We start from the raw sequence: 20,778 nt of genomic DNA, 5'->3' as shown, positions 1-20,778 counted from the left end.
AAAATCATTTTGTGAAAGTAGGCATTAGGTTCTAACAGGATACCTGGAGACCAACAAAGAGGAAGTCATGGCCACTATCAGTCAGAGGCCCATCCTGGCAGCACTCCACAAGAAGTCAAATCAAACCAGACAGACTCAAGATGGCGGATGCCATGACAGGAAACTTCTGACCAAATTAGGAAGAAAGAGCATGAAACCCTGCTTCCCACCCCAAGTAATGAATATTCCTCCCCCTAGTTAACAACTATCAATACAAGATAGAAACCCAACCCCCCGGGGCATGCAGCTGTCTCTCCCTCTCCCTCTCTCTCTGTCACCCACTCTCATATCTCTAGAGTGTACTTTTTGCTTTAATAAACTTTCCTGCTTGTATTGCTCATCTGCTGTGTTGTACATCTGTCCTTGAAGTCTTTCTTGAGACAGGACCAAGAACCTTGGGCGCCTCCTTCAGGATGGGCTGGGTCTAGGCCCCAGGTCTCGGGGTCTCCGTGGTTCACCCAGAAACAATTTGACCCTATATGCTGTAGTGTATGTTTAGCTAAAGAGATAAGAACAAAACAAAACAAAACAAAACAAAACAAAACCATGTTACTGGGTGTGTGCACACACAAAATATTCCAGCAAGGAATGAAATTGAATATCTTCTAAAGAAATGAATGTGCTGATACTAGCACTTTGCCAATGAACTTGGGTTTGGGAAAGAACATATATACAGAATAGACTGACAGTAAATGTCATGAATCAATTCAAGCATTTCACAAAATTGGAAGCTAAAGGCCTTGAACAAACCTAAGCTTTCAAAAACATTATCAATAAAATGAATTTAGGGTTCCTGTTGCCTGACTTTGATGACCTCTTGAGACTCATCTCATATCCCCCTCTCATGCACATTGTCCCATTTTGAGGTGGAATAACCTCTCAAGTCTCTCTGAGTATACTAGTCATAGTTTCCATATTTTTTTTAAGTTCTTTTCTCCTCCCTGAATTATCTCTCTTTCCTTTGCGTCTATTTTTCTTTTCCGGTGTTTTGCTTTCATGCTGCAGGATTTTCTCAAATGCTTGGTGATCCATGGTTGGCCCTTCAGACTTAAGATGAAGGAACAAAAAAGTTGTTTATGTATCTGCTTTTCTTACTGCAACAGTAAGGTCTTTGAAGGAAAGGATTATGTTTTGTTACCTTTTTTTTTTTTTTTTTTTGCTAAAATTCTTTTGCAAACTTGGTATGCAGTGTTACAATTATAATACTTAGAACATAGTAACTGACCACTCTTTTCTATTCACACCATATTTGGAGTAAGGGTAACATTAAAAACCAATAAGGAGACTGAATCCATTATGAAATCTTTTCTGTAATCAAAAGTTGAATAAATGGAGAAGTTTCACTTGGAAAAGAGGAGGCAGAAGGAAGTAAGGGAAATGGGACATTAAAGGCAAATATCTGAATGAGTATGCCTGACTGTTGTACAAATACCATTTACTATGATAGGCACTTGCCCTATTTCAGGCACCATCCCCAAAATTAAATGTGTAACTCTTCCAATCCTATGAGGTAGGTATTATTTTCTGCCCCATTTTACAGATGTGAGATCAAAAGACAAAAATATTAAGCACTTTGCCCAAAGCCACGCTGTTCATAATTGGCAAAGCTAAAATTTGTATCCAGGCTATTCCTAGAATAGTCATTTAATCTCTGTAGACCTAATTATCATACATTAAGGGCTTTAGAATTTAGAAGTGAGTGAAATTTATTAGAATTTAGAATTTCAATTAGAAATTCAATTCAATTAGAATTTCCCAGTGATGAACTAATAGAATCAAATGGCAGGGATGTCAAGAGGGCACATTTGCAATGGTCAAGAAGTTAAGACTTCAAGATCCACTCCCAATCCAAGAGTCTCTGATGGCAGTTTTATGTGCATATATGTAATTATCGTCTCCAAATACAATGTAAGATTCAGGGGGGTATGGATAATTTCTTATCCTTTTCCATTTTCCATGTTCTTCTCTCTGTGTGTTCTCTATGCATAATAAGCACAAATACTTGTTTAATTTTGAAATACTTTCCACTGACTAGCCTTTTAGAACGGGGTCGATTATCTCCTCTCTGTGATGTTTAGCATGAAGGCAACAGAACAGATTGATGACTTCTAAAGCTTCCTTCCAGGGCTATGATTTGGTAGGGGACAAAAATAGACAGGAAAAAGCACCAACATCCTTATGTCCTTCTGTGGCACAGTTGGAGAGTGCTATACCAGGGTTTCTGATTTTAAAGGTTGTTTTAAAAAAGAGAGAGGGAGAGATAAAATGGAGATCTGAGCAAGTCTCAAAATGGCTTATTGATCATGTCATGCAGGTCTTCTAAACTCCATCCTGGATACATACAAGATATCAAATACATCTTGGGAAAAGGAGCCAACCTTTCTGATGGCTCAAGGATATGTCAGACATAAGAGCAAGCTATCTAAATATTTCTAGGCTACAACATTCAAGACAAGACAAGACAGGCAATCACAAAGATTTTACAAAACAACTGTCAGCAATAAGAACATATCTGACAAACTATAGCAGGATTGGGGGTAATATTCCTTAAATGTCTCTCTAGGTTGTTTAAATCCATTTGAAATCATCATTTTGCCTCCAAACAATGACAATTTGATATTATAAGTAGCATATTATAGTGATTTTAAAGCAAAAGTTACTGGGGTCACCTTGCAACTGACACTGTACTTGAATACATTATGTTATGCTTTTAAAGGCTAAATGAAAGTGCAAAAAATTGAGTCAAGAAAGGGAGAGTATAGGATAATAATAACCCTTTAAACCTAGTCTTGAAAATTTTAAAATAGTACATTGCATATAACTATTTTCATCCAATAACAAAAGCATAAAGACATGATTCGAGCAAAGAGAACCAGATGTTCTTGTGTTGAGAGAAAAGTGGAAGAACATACCTCAAAAGTCTTTGAAAGCATCAAACAATCCTGTAATAGTGAGATATGGTTGCTTGCAAAGTTATAATTATACCCACCTTGACTCAAACAGCTCTGAACCTCCAAATAAGCTGTTTACAAAAAGGAAGCAATTTCTACTTACCTGCCCTACCCCCCCACCCCCCACCCCCCGCCCCTCCCAAAACCACAAAGCTGTCCCTGGCCTCACTGATGACAGCTGTTCCCTCTGACCCTCTTCTTCAAGTGGATGTCTCCAGCTTTTAGGGCACTTCCTTCCAGGAATATGAGTACTCTTAGAACCTCAACCAAGCCACTATTTTTGAGCCCCACTATCTAGAAAATTCCCCCTCTCGATCCCAGGAGAGGAACCCAGCTGCCAAAGCCTAGCTTTTGTGAGCCTTCCCCTATTATTACCCTATTGACTTAGTGTCCTCGTCCTTCTTAAAAATAACCAGGTCTCTCTTAAAAATAACCAGGTTTAGGATCATAAGGGGCCTCACAGCTGAGGGCTACCAGTAATGAAAGTTCAGCTATGGGTGAGTTTAAAATGTCTTAGTGAACAGGCCTGTGGCCTATCTTTTTTAACCTTGTCTCTGTGGGGAACCATGTACAACTCTAATCAACTAATTTTGAAACAGATATCTAGAGCATAACCCATTCCCAGGCTAGGGACCACCCATAATAATAATCACCCAAAATAAGCAGCAGGAGCTGAAATTACAGAATTGAAAATATTCCACCAGGGAAAGAAGAGGAACTAAGATATTGGGAATATATATTTAATAGTTGTAGTTATAGGAAGAGAAAATAAATTGGCAAAAAAAAAAAAAGTCAAATTAAGAAGGCTTTTTAGGTGAAACTACTAGCTAATAATGCTGTCATGGGAACACTGATAAAATGCTTACATTGCAGTCTAAGAGATACCAGAATCCTCTGATGGTCTAGGAAATCAAGTTATTGAAAGCAGCATCATTTGTATTTAGAATGTCTTCTCTGCTTTAGGCTAAAAAAATGTGTCAACACTAGATGTTAACAATAACCAAAAGGAAAAGCAAGCAAGCAAACAAACAAACAAATCAGTCTCCTTTTTCTTCTTTTCAAATGGAAGCACCAGAAGAAACAGAAGAATAACAAGGCCATGGTACTAATCTAGTCAGAATTGAAAGGGACGTAATAAAGGTCACAACTGTGTAGAGTGCATGAACTCAACACCAAGAGGATTTGGAAGTCATTTGGCTTTGACTTAATACTGTAAAAGCGTTTGTGCTTAATTATGGAAGCCCTTGGGGGTTCTTCCTTTTCCCCTTCAAATATGGGGAGTCATCAGTAATGGAAATTACCTGGTTGTGAGATTAAGGAAGACAATGTACTGGTCGCCAACAAGGGGCCAACATGGTTCTGACAAATTACAGCCAAGCCTCTCTTTTAGGGCGGCAGGATATCACTCTGGGGGATTTTTCCATCAGCCAAAGTACACCTACCTGGATCTTTGTAGATGTGACCTTCAATTAAGGCAATGATTTCCTCATTACCCATTTTCCACAGGCTTATTTTACAGAGAAACTCCCAGGGAGCATGAAATAGGAAAACTCAGAGGGAACAAGAAAAGGGATTTTAAAATCAGGATAGTCATTAAAGCCTCAGGGGAAAAGGAGGAATGTTTCGGGAGCCTTTATAAAACTTTATTTTATTTATATTGTTTTCCAAGGACAGCTTTTACTAAGGGATGTGGTTGTTAAAATCACAGCAAAGACATGCTCTGTCAGATGGACGAAGCCGCTCTACTCTGATCCCCTCATGCTTTGGACCAGGATGACACAGGAATATTGTTATGTTAGCAACAAAACCTACCTCCTAGACTTAATAATATTAGGAAAATTTGCTAGAGCCAACCACCGTTTAATCAGTATGAGCCCATCTAAGATCACTAAGAACCAAAAATTGCTCCAGAAAATTCTTCTCTGTCAAAAGCGTGGTACTGCATTGGTAGATCTTTCAACCTCATGAGCAAGACTGTAATTAAGCTCAAGATTGGTCTGAAAAATAATATACTCTTGATATAGAAGCTAGAGGTAATATAAAAGGAAACCCACAAACCAGATCATTTGTCTTCAGCTTGACCTAGCACCGCCTAGGCTCCATTATTGCTCTCCTGAAGGGAAGTGGGAACAAAGGAGCAGAAAGGAGTCTGGTGCATATTCTGCTTCCATTGATAAGGGTGTCCAGAAAGACAGAGCATTTCTAGTAGCACATGATCAGAAAAAAGTAAAGACGAACAGCCATGGTTTAACCTGTATTTTCTCTATAGACCTTTGCTTAAATTTTTAATCTAGTTGACTCACAAGGATCCTTCATGAAATAAATACTCCTTTCCCCAGCTGAATAGGAATCCTGACTTGCCCTATACGTACGAGAAATCAGGCAGAGAAGAGTTTTGGTGAGGGGTGTGTTGTGGTTTCTTTATTTTGCTTTCTCCTGTGGTTTTGGCTATTCCTCCAATAGTACTATTTTATTTTATTTTATTATTTTATTCTTACTGAGAGCTGACCGTATATACAAGTAGACACAGGACACGGTCTTCAAGTCCATTTCAGAGCTTCATGGTCCACGTTAGGAACACAATTCCAGGAAGAAAATACACTGAGAAGGTTTTACATATCAGATAAGCAAAGGAGCCATTTCGTGTGAGCTATTCCATGAGCTGTCCTGGTACAGCATCCATACATTCAAGGTCTCACAGAATATTGGAAGATGACATGCCCACTCTAACTTATTTTCTAAAAACAATGTTGCAACTGATAGGCCCTGAAAGATTACTGAACCCAATGACTGTCTTTTACAGATGAAAATACTGGAAGCCCAGCAGGATGAAGCGATGTGTTCCGAACAGCACAGAGTTGTGGTAAAATGGTAGCCTGGACCATCTGGGTCTGTACTCTCAGCACAGTGCTCTGAAATTAAGTTGTGCTTTCTGCTATATGCTTTCATAGGTGAGAGTCTCCCTGACACTGTTCCCATCTCCGTTTAAGTTTTTAAAAAAAACTTAAAAAAAAAAAAAACAATCTGGCACTATAAATGTGTGTGGGCCTGTTCCAAATATATCTCAATATAGTCAAGTAATTCTTTTGTTCCATGAGGCTTAACATACCTCAAGAAAACATACCCCACAAGATTGACAGAAGAACATACTGTTCCAAGTTCCTTTTATGATGTGATTACTGTTTATTGCAAACTTCATACTAGAGTCTACCAATCATGTCACCCTAAAAACCTTTCATTTGTTGAAGAAAACAAATTATTTTATAAGTGATTCTTAGGCCATGTCTTCACGGCAATCTCTCCAAAGTAAATATGTCCTCATTTCCCCCTCCAAGGCAGCTTAACATTTTGGAACCCCAGTGGAGTATTCTGACACCAGTGTGCACAGATTCCTTATTCATATCCTTGTATCCTGGAAGGTTCCTTGCCTCTAAAACCTTCCCCACTTGGATAACATAGCCCCTGAAATCTCACCATTTATTGGGTTAAGTCTTGTGTTCTTACAGTGATCTATTTCTCTAAAGGCCTTTGTGAAGGAGCAGGGAGAAGAGAAATAAAATGCAGGAAATTCACTGAAAAGAAGGTGGAGTTAAAAATGAACTCCTTCACCTGCTTTATCCTTTTACTGACACTAACCCCAAATAAAGTTTGAAATAAAAACTATGGACTCGTCCTATCTGCCACAGTTGGATATTTGGATAAAAATCTAAAAACAAAGGAAAACAAAACAAACACGACACACTGTCATCAACCATGATAGAAGCGAAAAACTAAAAGTTTCATACACTGTCCCTCGAAAACAACAAACAATAACAAAAAGAGTGGTCTGCTGAATAATGGACACCTGTGGCTTCTGGTGACCAGGGACTCCTTCCAATTTCCTCACAGAAATCAGAGACCCTCTTTTTTCTCTTGGAGAATTCCGTCTATCATGCGCCCTCACACTCTTGTTCCCACAGCCCTGGTGGGCAAGTGACCCAGGCTGACTAACAAGAGGAACCCCTCTCCCTTGACAACTGACTGCTCCAGGGATGGGCACATAATCCAAGTGGAGCCATCTGGATTTTATAATTACATACTTTGAGAGAGAAACTACCCTATCTCTGAACCCTTTCTCTAGAATCACAATCTAGAAGGAAAGAAGCTTTAAGCATAGAGCCACCATTACCCTTAACACTGGCTGGAGAGTGCCTACTGGAGAATGAGGCCAGCTCTGATGAAAACACAGGTATCCTGCTGACTGGCACCAATTGAACCTTTGGCCCAGCTATGCCTGTGGCTAGGTCCACACCTTGATTTCCCAATTATGATCATTAAATCATCTGTTTGTTTAACCTAATCTGGACTGACAACTGACAACCCTGATTACCCCTCATCATGTATCCTGGAATTTATGAGATGCTTCCTTTTATACATGACAGGAAAGTTGCTATCTTCTATCTACATAATAAAAGATATTCACTTGACATGATTAGGACTAATATCAACTATATAGATATCAGAGTTGATCTGTCTCAGAAAGATTCCTGCTTAAAAACCCAAGGCAGACAATTTCAAACCAAGTTCCAAAGAATCTTAAAAATCAATGAGACAGGAGTTTGTTTGGCAGACAACATTAAATTTGAGTATGAGTAAATCTGAGTACAAGTTAAATTTGAGTATGTTTGAAGACATCCAGTCCATGTCTCAACCTAATTCCAAAGTCTGAGATCTCACAATGGAATTTAAAAATCCAGAAAAAGAACTACAATGGAGAAATATGCCTTTGCATACCAAACTAGAGACAATAGCACAGTATGAATTTAAGATGCCATTTGGCCACAGAAAACACAACCTAATGGATATTACTGTGAATTTTCAAAAGAATAAACCAATTGTGTTAAACTTATTTTATAGCTTTACTTCTACCTTCTTTAAAACATAAACATAAATTCAAAACATGAATTTCCCACAGATTATTCCATCACAGAATTGCTGCATAATCTTGCCAAATTTGAACTCTCAATGTATTTGATTCTTCTACCTGTGGCATAAGAAGGAGAAATGATGCATTTAGAGGCTGGTGAGACCCAGGTCCACTTTGAAACTCTGAATGCAAATTATAAGTAGAAAGTTCTGATGGACACTTGCTTCTTCTTTTTTTTTTTTTTTTGGCTTTACATTTCAAAATGCAAACCTATATATTTCGTCTTCTCACCTATCACTTAACAACTTTGCAGTCTCAACTTTTACATGTCTATTATTTTCAATTTCTACAACTGAAAGTTACACTGAAAAAAACTGAGAAGAGAAAGTGCAGGAATGTCTCCTACCAAATATTTTTCCTTCCTGTCTACATTGCTATTTACTGTCCCTGCTGAGGTGTTTATAACATTTGTGCAGAAGGAGAACATGCCTGCAAAAGGTAACTTATGAATAGTCTGAAGACTTTTTACAATACAAAAGTTCCAAAAAGGCCTGCCTTGTTTTGCATGACTTCCTCAGATCATATGAACGTTGGTGTGGCATTAGCGCAAGGCCATCAAGGCAATGAATTTTGTAGCTGAAAATCAACCAGCAAGTATTAATTTATCACTTCTTACATAGGAGGCAAGGCACTTTGACAATCTGATGGTTTAGCATAATAAACTAAAGGAAGTAGGCTTTGTTGAAAATGATGTACACTGACAAGTAGTCTACCCAATACACTTGATTGAACTTGATAGGCGGGAAATTGTAGAACAACTCAAAGCAAGCAAAACAATCACATATGTATTTACAAAAAGTGTGTGCAATGTTGTTGAATCTTGACTTTACAAAATTGAAGAAACATTTTAGGTTATTTAATATGGAATATCCAAACAAGCAAGTCTGTGGATGTCTGGTATAGGGGGTGAATGACCATTTAAAATTCTTCTTGAGTCATCTCTAGAAAGATAAAGGACAAAGAAGAGATTGGGTGGGAGTGGAAGACACTATTGCAAAGAGTTGTTGGGAGTGACACTTTCCTGTACATTAATTTGTTATAAATAATAGAAAAATTCCATTTTCTTCAAGGATTATTGAGCACCTACGTTGAGTCACAAAACTGAAATAATACCATTAATATTCTATTACTACTTTAGGAGGAGTTAAGCAAACTTTGTTCCATGAAATACTAGCCAATTTTTCTAGGAAAATGTGTTCCTAGCCCAAATTTGCAGCCTACCAAATTATCAAAACAATAGCAACAGCTTCTCTGGTCAGTCTGCTCTTCATTTTAATTACATTCCTCTCCGGAAACTTTCAATATCTCCCCCTGTCCCTCTTATTACATGAGACAGGAGAAAATGGAAGACAGTAGGGAGAAACCACCCCCCTCCCAGAAGGGCAAACTTGCTTGCAATTATACTCATCAGCTCCTCTTTCCCTACACAGTTATGACAGAGGAGCTGTCCCACTTCCAATCTAGGGTAAGTCTGTCCTTCTGGCCTCTATACTATATCTCCTCCTGCCTTCTCAAGCAATTTACATCCTGATTATCTTTTCTGTGACTTATTTTCAATACCTTCTCCAATACTAGATTCTACCCATTAGCATTCAAGAATGTCCAAGGGCACCCATCTTAAAAGCAAACAAAAAAGAAAAAGAACCAACCTCCCTCCACACCTCTTCCTTCCAGATCTATTGTCTGTCTCCCCTACCTTCAGTAGAAACTTTCAGAGAGAATTATCTTTGCTCCTTGTCCCTATTCCCTTACCTTCCCCTCACTCACTAGTCCACTCCATTCTGGCCTCTAGCCCTGTCTTTCCATCACTCCACTGAAAAGGCTCTTATTAAAGTCCCTCTCAGTAACCATCTGGCACTATATCCAATTGGATTTCAGTCTTCATCCAGCTAGGACTCTGAACAGTATTCAACTCATTTGTCTAGCACTTCCTTTTAGAAAGCTCCCTTCTACTTGAATTTTATGACAATATACTCTCCTGGTTTTCCTCCTACCTCTCCAGCTGCTCATTCTCAAGATCTTTTGTTGAGTCATCCTGACAATCCAGCCTTGAAATGTTCTTCATCATTCTGTCTTGGCCTCCTTTTCCAATTTCCTTAGCAATTTCATCCATTCCTTCCACTTTGATTACTAATTTATTATAGTTACTGTATTGTGATATCATGATATATTACTACATATCAGCAACACACAAATTTATATCTCCCATCCAAACCACTCTTCTGTATTCCTTCTACATTTGATTGTCTCAAAGATACTAAACACTAAACCTAGATCAGATCAAACTCATGATCTTCCTTCCACACTAGTCTGCTAGTGTCCCTTGCCTATTTAAAGGCTATCACCAACACCCATCGGGTTATGAAAGCCAGAACCTTAGGGGTTGTCCTTGACCACACCCTCTCCTTCACTGGCATATCCATCTCACTATCTGCCCTGTTGATTATACCTTCTAAATACACCAGAAATACATCCTTTTCCAACCTCCACAGCTACAATCCTTGCTCATGTTCATATTTAGATATACCATAGTTACTTCCTAACTGGTCTCTTCATTTCTTCCCTTGTTCTACTCATAACCCATTCTCCATGTAGCCCCTGAAGTTATCTGATAAGAATACAAAATAAAACTAAATTCTGTTAGGATAAATTTGACAATTCTTAACTGTGGGTTTGTGTTCTTTCATTGGTTGTTTTGGTCTTTGTTTTAAATTTTAAAATTATTTTTTACTCATTTTTTTCAAAATTCCTTAAAATTTTAGTTCTCTTTATAAAACTGTAATTAAATGTTAAGAGAGAGCTACTTCCCTGCTTAATTACTCAAATTATATTTTATAGATTCTCCTATTTAAAAACAGTCCTACGGAAATTTTGAATGTGTTCTCTCTAATGATGTTTTTATTGGTCTGATGAGTGTTTCTACTGGTTATTATCATCTTAATTTTGCTAATTAAAAAGTAATTAAGTGAAGGCAGAATAATCTAAGATTGTTCTTTCAGACAAATAAAAATACACAGCTTTCAAATTCTAGCCCTAACCTCTAACACCAAAAAATGTTTTGAATCCACTAACACTATTCAAATTTTAGCATTGTCTTCCTGCATCTTATTAATGCACGTGCTTTAATACAAAAACTCCGTATGATAACGTTAGATGGTAGTATTTTCTCCAATATTTGAAGAATTTTTTTGAGATTTATTTATTTATTTTAGAGCGAGAGGAGAGAGAATGTGGGGAGGGGCAGAGGGAGAGGGAGAGAGAGTCTCAAGCTGACTCATGCTGAGCAGGAAGCCCCACGTGGGGCTCGATCTCCCAACCCTGAGATCAGGACCTTAGCCCAAACCGAGTGGGAGGCTTAACCGACTGTGCCACCCAGGTGCCCCAGCAGAACTGTCATTTTTAGTAGAAATTTTAAAAATAATAGTAGGGGCTCCTGGCTGGCTGAATGAGAGCATGTGACTCTTGCTCTGCGGGGTTGTGACACCGAACCCCACACTGGGTGTAGAGATTACTAAGAATAAATAAACTTAAAAAATAAAATAATAGTAAATTATAAATTTTTAATCTTTTCCCAGTTTCACTTCTTCCATTCTTCTATTTCAAATGTAGGTTAGCTCCTACTAAAAATATGTTGTTTTATTGCTTTTCTGAAATATGTGGGTTTGATGCTTTAAAAAACTTGACTAGACTTGATATAGTTTTGAAATACCAGCCTCAATCTCCATATTGCATCAACCTGAAATACTTTGAGGAAGTTAGTGACTCAAATAGCCCTCTGGGAGCAATGGATCTCATCTTATTTCTGACAAATTGATGAGAGCTTGATGAAAAGAACCTAACATTTACCACCCAGTCTATTCTTAAAAGTGGGCAAAGATTTCAGCCCTGCTCAGGAGGTCTGAGTGCCTTATTCCTGCAGCAGCTCCTGCGTGGGAGTCTATGAGGCTGGGTATTGCCCACCCAAGGCCCAGGCCTGGCATTGTGGAAGTGTGCTCCTTGAATCTTCCCTTCAATGGAACTAGGTCCTATCTAGTCTGGGGATTTGTGATGTCAGAAAGAGTGATGTGTTCGTAAGATCAAAATAAAATCAACTTAGGAACACTGCCAAATTCTTCCTCTGTCTATCACTTATTCTCATATAAAGGTCGGTCTGTCTCCGTTGCTGGATAATTGCAGAAATCTAAAACTGACCCTTTTCAGCACTTAGTGGAATCTAACAGCAGAGGAAAGAGGTTGTTAGCAAGGACGATTTGCTCTGTACAAACCCACTAGCTGGCAATTATCAATCAGTGTGGTAGGGCTCCATTACCCAGTACTGTGGAGAAACTAAGGAGTCTAGAAAAGCCTCAGATCAGGTAAGACCAGAAAAATCAGAGGCAGAACTTAAACTTGATATTTCCTCCACAGCACATAGTGCATGTCTTATTAGTTGGTTGGAGAAAGCCTGGCGAAAGTGCTCAGACGGTGAGCAAGAAAGGAGACAGGGGTTTTCTGCGTGTTGACATACTGGAGGAGCCCTTCCCCGGGAAGAGCGGAAAGGGAGCCAGAGAGAGCCAGGTTGCGGAGTGGGGGCAGTCCCTCTCTGCGTGCATGATCCGGTGGCTTTATTTGTTAGCGTGGTGGGTCCAGGCTGGGAAATGCACACTCAGCACGGAAAGGGGAAGAGAGATTGGCGGCAATTTTATAAAAACAATACAGCTCAAGTCTCCCGCGTGTGCCCGCTCGCTCACCCCGCCGAGGCGCAGTCCGGTCAGAAACGGCTCCCCGGAGCGAGTGCGGCCTCCTAGTTCCCACCAGGAAGAAGGCGGGGTATTTGTGACTCGAGGACGCCCTGACCGCTGCACACACCCCCATTCCCCTTCTCTGTCAACCTGCCAGTTCTGAAAGGCGCCTCTCTCTCTCTGAGCCTTGGACTGAGGTCGCTCTGGGTCACCCCAAATCTGATGATGCAGGGACTGGGACTGGCGGGGTGCGCTAGGGGCAGAGAGGACACGGGGAGGAGGCGACGTGCGCCCGTCGGAGCCCAGCGCCGGGGCTTTCCTCAAGAGCGCTTGCTCCCCCGGGTCTGCGCTGGGCGCGGCTGGCGTCCGGGTCTCGCCTCCTTCCCGCCCGCCCTCCCGCCTCCCGGGGCCCGGACGCTGGGCTCCCCGCGGCCCCGCCACTGTCCCTTACGCTCGACCCAAGCATTTGATTCCCGGCCTCGAAGTACCACCTCCCCACCCAGCGCCTCCCGGGGGGCCGAGAGCCAAGACCCGGGAAACTGGTGAGGGAAAAGAGGAGCCCGGGGGCAGGGCCCGCTCTCGGCGCGCCAGGGGGCCGGGTCTCCAGCTTGGAGGCGGGGGCTCCCCGCGCGCGGGCAGGCGAAGGAAAAGCTGGACCCAGAGAGAGAGCGCGGCGAGCGCTGGCGCCGAGGGTGCACCTCCGCCCGGCGCCCAGCCGGCCGGCACCCCAAGGGGCGCGCCTCATCGCGCCCAGCCGGGCCCGCGCGCCTTGGGCTGCCCTTCTCCCGTCCCGCCCCTAGTTCTTCCGCCAAAACCCTTGACCAGAGTCCCCTTGCCAACATTCTTATATGTCTTGTGCCAGCTCTTTGCGCCAGGTAGGAATAAGGCTCTGCTTTCAGGGTGTGTACATAAACGCCAATTCCCAGAAGGTGTAGTGACCTTTTCACCTTCCCCACGAACTCCTTGGGAAGAGGTCCTTGGGAGGGCATTCACCCCCTCAAAGGCCAGATTGGTGGCCGAAACCTGTTTGTTCCCTGAAATGTCTTTGCTATTCATATCCTCAGGGGCCTTCTGCAGCAGTTCCCGGAAAGCCCTTGGGGTGGAACTGGGGGGCATCCAGCCCACAGTGAGGACGCGCCGCCGTGGGAGGTGGGGGTGGACAGGAGCTAGAGGACTGGCGTGACAACTGCCTGTGGCCTGGGGTGGGCACCGTGCGGGCCCTGCCAAAAGCCCTCCTCCCCCACCACTGTTCTCCCTCCCCCGAGAGGCACCGAAACGGGGGCCACTGGACCCCTAATTGCCAACCCCGGGAACACCTGGGCTCCATAGAGACATGAGGCTGGGCGGGGTCGGGCGACGGCTGCCCCCTAGCTGGAGAGGCGCATCACCTCCCACCCTCCGGCGTTCCCTCTGTCCCGGAGGAGAGGGCACCAAATCTCGGTTAACAATGGAGTCCTCGGTGTGCGGCGGGCACCCGGGCACGACTGGCGCCCGGCAGCGCGCCCTGCTACCCGGCAGAGAGGCCGAGTGCGGCTGCAGCCCAGCCTCGCCCGATCGAATGGCCTGACTCGGCTTTACGCGGCAGCGACGCTGTCGACCCTCGCCCGGCTCTGTGGTGCGTCTCCCACTCCAGCCTAGCTTTCCCGGGTCTCCGCAGGCCCGGCCCAGAGCGTCAGCGGCGCCCTGCTGCTCTCTGCCCCGGGCCTCGGGCCGGCACAGCGGGAGTGACGCGACTGGCCCCGCGCTCCTCGCCGCCGCCGGCCGGGGATTCGGAGTTGGGAGAAACTGCAGCCACCTCCCGGGCGCGCCGCACTCCTCCGCGGCTGGATCCCGGAGATCCTCCGCGAGCTGCCGGTCTCCCCCGCCCCCCCCCCCCCGCCCCCTGGTCCTGAGCGAGCAAGCGGAGGTAGGCTAGCCCGACCCAGTCGCTGGCACCGACCTCGCAACCTCCTCTCCAAACACACACCCACACCCACACGCCCTGGGCGCAGACCCCCAACGCCTCCCTTCCCGCGGAGATCCTTCGGGGCCTCCGGGAGAGAAGGACAGACGGACGGGGCAAGCACACGGAGGGAAACTTGTTCCTCCCAATCTCCTGTCAGGCAATTACTGGCGAGCCTGTGCCGGCAGAGGGGAGGGAGGAAGCGAGGGAAGGGCTCCAGAAGGGGAGGGGGAGGACGGAGGAGGTGGGGGAGGCGGGGGTGCAGTTGGTGAAACTCCTCTGTCTCCCGCTCATCTTTTCATTGCTTGCTCCTCTCCTTCGCGCAGACACCCCGGACCTCCCCTGGGCGCCAGCTCCTCGGTTCCAACGGGTCCAGAAACAAGTCGGATTTTTTTTTTTTTCTTTCTGGAAATTGGCTTTGGTGTGTTTCCCTACCTCCCTCCTCCCTCAGCTAGCCCCCCTCCTTTTTTTTTTTTTTTTTTTTTTTTTTTGAGACATGGCCCGGGCAGTGGCTCCTGGAAGAGGAACAAGTGTGGGAAAAGAGAGAGGAAACCGGAGCTAAATGACAGGATGCAGGCGACTTGAGACACAAAAAGAGAAGCATTTCTCTGGCATCAAGGCATTGCCTCGCTGCCCTCTTTTCTCCAAGACGGACTGAGGATTTCACAGCTCTAGGCGGAGTTGAAGCTCTTCAGATTGTTTAGACTCCCCCTTTGCTCTATTTTCCCCGCACGTTCTCGTTCTCCCGCTTCTGCCTGGGGATCCGGCGAAGGGAGAATGGAGAGGGGGCTGCCGCTCCTCTGCGCCGCGCTTGCCGTCGCCCTCGCCCCGGCCAGCGCTTTTCGCAACGGTAAGTGACAGGCGGAGGCGCGTGTGACAGCGCGGCGCCCGGGCTCACCGGTTGCCCGCGTCCGGCCGGGGTTTGGCTTCCCGCCCCAGCCGCGGGACTCACGCAGAGCTGCCGGGGCGAACCGGCAATAGCCACCTCCTGGGCGAAGGAAACTTTTGTCCAGGAGGAGAAATAAAGAAGTAAGATAGTCGGTTTAGGGCAGGAAGATTTCAAGGCCACTGCCTCCCTTCTGAAGTTGCTTGTTTGGTTATGGGGGTTTTCCTGCCTGTTACACGGCAGAGCTGCCTACCTTCTATGATCAGCACACCAATTATCTTAATAATGTTTCCTCCCAAAGGCAATTAGATGAGACTCCCTTTCAAAAATTTGATGGCTGTTGAAAGTTAATGAACACTTTACCAGGAGAACTTCCTGGTTCTTCTGCAGCTCTTCGAAACCGTTTCCTCGGGTGGGTGCCTGCAAGAGATAGCGGGTTTTTTGGTTGCTGGAACTCCCTCCTCCGCCTTTGCAAATCGCCCCTAATGTGTCTGTAGTATGAATGAAAGTTACATAGTGTCAATAAAGGAATCTGATATATACAGTGTAAGACACCAGGATATCTGAAAATCCCTAACCTAGTTGCAGCTTCCACTTAGCTTTTAAAACCACTAACTGTTAAGTAAATGAAAGAATGCTGGGTTATAAACAGTATCCCCTAACCTAAATAATGTATTTTAAAATGTGATCTGGTTGTAGGCATGTTTAACTTAGGCTTTAAAGTAGGTGAAGGCAAGAGTATGAAATTATCTTTACAGTAAGTCTTCAGCAATTATTATTAACTAATTATCAAATATTTACTTTTGTCTGGCTTAGATTTCAATCAAAGTAATTAGAAGAAAAGAACACCCACTACTTACTGTGGTATATTGTTTTAATAAGGGACCACAAGTGGAGGGGTTCATACCAAGAGGAATTTAAATCACGTCTTTATGATGGAAGTTAATCTCTTTAATATGCTTTTTGGAGGTTTTATGATTGAAGCAATAGATTTCCCCCCAATAGCTACCAAGCGGTGTTCTAAAAGATATGCTTAGAGGCAACACACATACACACACACACACACACACACACACTGTGAATGTGGAGTTCAATTTATTAATGAACCTGAGTTGGTGGCATCTTTCTATAATCTGGCAAAGGATAACATTCTCCTCCAATTGAAAGAGGTCAAGTGGTTAGACTTTAGAAATTACAGTAACCCAACCTCTGCCCTCTACAACTCCTGAGATTAAATCCATAGTCAAGATGTTAACAGGATGGATTTGAAACCTAATGCAAATAACTTCCAGACTTTAGGTTGTGAACTCCATGTATATGTGTGTGTATGTGAATGTATACACAAATGTATATATATATGAAATATATTTTTAAATTTTCTTAGCAGAAATCTAGGGAATGCTGAGAACCTGAGCCTCAGTCTGTGAGCGTGACTGGTTAAAGCCATGTTGCTATGCTTGCAGTGACCAGAGTCAGTAAATGCCTCTATAACACAGCAGACCTCTTAAAGCCATGTCCACCTCCTCGGAGTACCAGTGTCTGCTAAATTAATTCATTAACCTTATTTAGGTCTAATGGTCCAGAGTCATTAGAAATTGCTCTTTCTTAATCAACTGTTAGAGAGATTTAACAGAGCCAGGGAGTCTAGCAGTCCACATTATCTTATTACACTGTCACTTTCTCAGAAGTCACAGATTAAAGAGCTCTGGTGTGGTACCGAGTCCACCTAAATGTCTTCTGAAGTGACTCTGTGGAGTGACTAGAAGCAGTACTGTTTTATTTCACTCCTCTAACGGATGCCAGACACTGCCATGATGTTTGTATAGAGCTGGAGGAGACTTAATGAGATGGGGTCACTTTCCAAGTTTTCTGCACATTTAAAATAATGGAAGAGCCTCAGTAGAATCACATAACAGAGTCCAATATAATCATTAGTTGAGATTCCGAACTCCAGTTGCAACATTTCTTCTTGGCAAACCTTAAGCCTTTAAAAGCTAAGGCAAAGGAAACCAGTATAAGGGTACCCCCAGTCTAAGAAACATGGTCAGAAATATCTAGCAATTGAGAAAAACAATATGATTTATATTGTCTTCTTTTTAATTTATGAGAAATGATTTCTGTAATGCATGTAGCTTTATGCATTTTTGATGTGCACTTCATCTTTCATTTCCATTTGACCTGGTTTTCCTGTAATAAAATTCTGTAGATTTATAAATTCATGCTGAGAGCAAAGAATGCCATTCTCTTTCCACAGGGAATCTATTAGATGCAATATTAAAATCTATATATACCATTACTGAAAATTTGTGATTGATAGGCTTATATATTTCACTGCTTTCATACCTATTCCTCTTACATAGTTTATGCACCAAATTTTTATTGCTTAAAATTAAGCATCAGTAAATGTGGCAGCATTTCGGGCTGAGACTTTCCAGCATGAAATTCATCATAAAAAGTGACAATGAGAATCTACACTGAACAATAAAGCAGCCCAGTGACTGGTTTATTTGGCTCTCAGTGAATCACTTCAGCATTTGGGTTTTTTGAAATGAGGGCTCAAAACTAGTTAGCTCACCTTTCCCAGAATGTGAGACTGTGGCTTACCATATGTGATATCCAGACCTTGGTGTGGTGGGTTGCTGTTGTTGTTGTTGTTGTTGTTTTTCCCCAACATCTAGGTAATTAGAATTAATGCTATGTGGCTATTTATTTTTCTTTCTGCCCAGTTGCTTTGATCTGGTCTCTAAGACTGAACAACTTTACTTGGAGCAGTAGAGCAGAATTATTTCTGCTTCACCAAATACACTTTGTTCTTTGTTGATCTGGATCTCCAGAGCAGAGATAACTCGAAATCACTTAGATTTATGGGAAGATAAAACAACAACACAAAAGGTTTGGCTTTAAGCCAATCGAAGTCTTGGATGACAATCCCCACTGATCAATGACATAGACCAGGCTTATCATCAAAAAGCCACACAAGGGGTCGAATAGCTTCTTTTAGTCACCTTCCACTCAGAACTTGCTACTTAATGCGATTACACTTCTTGGGGGGGATAATTAAGTCTAGCAGGAGCTCCCTGGGGACCATGTTAACATCCATTGAGAGGATTTAATGTTTTTAACGCTGGAAGACCTTTTTCTTGGGAAGGAACTTTGTGGGGGGTAAGGGTGGAGTCCTGTCAGATCTTAGTCTACTTTTCTCCTGACCTAACCTTCCTGGGATCAAAGAGTGTTCCTTGGCGGCGGGGTTGTATCAGTGCCACCTGAAGGACCCACGGGGAGTTCCCCCTAAAAAGTTATGGAATAATAACCAGTAATTTATATATAAAGCTAGAATACCTAAGTGGTTGTCAGGGGAAGATTTACCAAAATGTTATTTTTATTACAGATAAGTGTGGCGATACGATAAAAATTGAAAGCCCCGGGTACCTTACATCTCCTGGTTATCCTCATTCTTATCATCCAAGTGAAAAATGTGAATGGCTGATTCAGGCTCCCGACCCATACCAGAGAATTATGATCAACTTCAACCCTCACTTTGATTTGGAGGACAGAGACTGCAAGTAAGTGAGAAAGTATTTGAACAGGGCACCACACCGCCATCTCGTGGTCATGGATGTCTAAGGGGGAAAGTCAGTGTGTACAGTATGGGGTATAAATGAATCCAGGAGGGATTCTAATCTAGGCCAGATCATATGTCAATGGTATGGAAATTAAATTATGGTAAGCGATTTCTGAGTTCCCCAAACTAGGAATATTATGTTGAAATGTATAATCCCTCATATTCTTTCTCCTGTTAACACTTTTGGTTTCAGAACTCTTTTGTTAAGAAATGTGTCTATGTGCTTCTTTTTCTCTTTGTTTTCCCCTGAAAAGAGGAAGAATGGAAACCCAAACTTTCGCTTGAGTTTTTATTAAATATTGTGGGTTACTAGCATATATAGCATCAACAGATGGTGAGGTTGGATATTTTTTAACAAATCTGTGACACATTTTGTGATTTAAGGACTGTATCTTATTGAGTTTGACATGACAAAAACAAATTGTCATTGAATAAAAATGAGGCATATAGTATAAGTCAGACGAGGGTTTTTTTTAGTAGATTAATGATTGCAAGTCTTAATGGAAAACGCAAAAAAAAATTGTTAATGCACAGTGAATACAATGGGGCTCAATTATAAATTGATATTTCATCCATCAGCTTTAGTCTTGCTAACTCCTTCTATTGTTAAGTAACTAAGCATCAATTTATGTCAGATTTCATTATTATGAAAACATTCTCACTATAGAGACAGCCTAAATTATATTTCCTCACTTTATATGAAAGTACTAGTTGTGCAAGTTTTGCTTTGCACAGTATGGAAAACGTATTTTAACTTTGCAGGCGCAAGCAGTCCACTCAGATCCAGGTTTGCTCTTCTCTCTGGACACCAAGCAGACCACCTGTCTCTGTCTTGCCCACATTACCCCATTCTGCCAACCTGCACAGGTTATATTCTGCAGATACTTGAACCTGAATATCTATCTTTAATGAAGTTTGGATATAGAAATAGTTTTAGCAAAGGAAAACAATCTACTTAAATCTCAGTTCCAAAGTGTTTCTCAGGGACTGATATGTTTTCCGAAGTTTTAAAATGGGTCAGTTTGATATAACTGTATACAATGTAAATAGGTTACAAGTTCCGTTGGATATAAACATTATTGTACAGGGACATTCATTATTAAAAGTGTTCTATTTGCAAACACATAGCCCTTTTAGGGAAGAACAGAATGATATGAAAAGGTTCCCACCTGTAGGAGGTCCTTAACAACCTATTGAGTTGGTGCGGTAAAACTAGTGTTTTGTGCGCAGGGAAATGAGGTCATCTGGTTAGTTCAACATTCTGGTGTGTAAAGAATTAGCATATATTCATCGATCAATTTCCAGATAATCAGCATACACTACAGTGTAATAGAATTATGCCAATTCCAATTTAATCCTTGTTCTGTGCTTCAGGGCATTATATTGACTTCTTAATCTTGTATGAAAGTTTCCATTAATAGTGTTCAGTGACTGCTAGGAAACAGGGAGTTTGTTGTTGTTGTTGTTGTTGACGATATTCTGTATGGTGATTTTACAATGTCAGTCACCTAGACAACCTAGAGATTTGTTTTCTCTTTCATTTTATTTTCGTTTGTTTTATTTTATTTTTTTTTTGCTTTTTGACAATACTTAAATTTCTCTAAAAGATATTTTTAAGAAACTCAACGTAAAACATACTCAAGTAATAACA

The 20,778-nt window shown here is 42.2% G+C and overlaps 1 protein-coding gene and 1 long non-coding RNA gene across 5 annotated transcripts in view; one reads left to right on the top strand and one right to left on the bottom strand.

Annotated features, from left to right (window-relative positions):
- The window catches only part of LOC118026619, a 42,773-nt gene extending 30,031 nt beyond the window's left edge, over positions 1 to 12,742 (bottom strand). Inside the window, exon 1 of the long non-coding RNA XR_004683632.1 lies at positions 12,687 to 12,742. This is a non-coding gene — a long non-coding RNA (uncharacterized LOC118026619). The remainder of the gene's footprint in view (positions 1 to 12,686) is intronic.
- Positions 12,743 to 14,931: 2,189 nt separating this feature from the next.
- Positions 14,932 to 20,778, top strand: part of NRP1 (neuropilin 1) — a 135,991-nt gene continuing 130,144 nt past the window's right edge. For all 4 annotated transcript variants that reach the window (XM_035029533.1, XM_035029532.1, XM_035029530.1 and 1 more), the window contains exons 1-2: positions 14,932 to 15,469; positions 18,894 to 19,068. In XM_035029533.1, coding sequence (XP_034885424.1) covers positions 15,397 to 15,469; positions 18,894 to 19,068 — 248 coding nt within the window. In that variant the 5' untranslated portion in view covers positions 14,932 to 15,396. The remainder of the gene's footprint in view (positions 15,470 to 18,893; positions 19,069 to 20,778) is intronic.

This window comes from Mirounga leonina, unplaced genomic scaffold (assembly GCF_011800145.1).
Source record: "Mirounga leonina isolate KUSES-001 unplaced genomic scaffold, KU_Mleo_1.0 Mir_260, whole genome shotgun sequence".
Taxonomy (NCBI): domain Eukaryota; kingdom Metazoa; phylum Chordata; class Mammalia; order Carnivora; family Phocidae; genus Mirounga; species Mirounga leonina.
The sequence above is the reverse complement of the archived record's forward strand: the minus strand, read 5'-3'. Positions and strand labels throughout refer to the sequence as shown.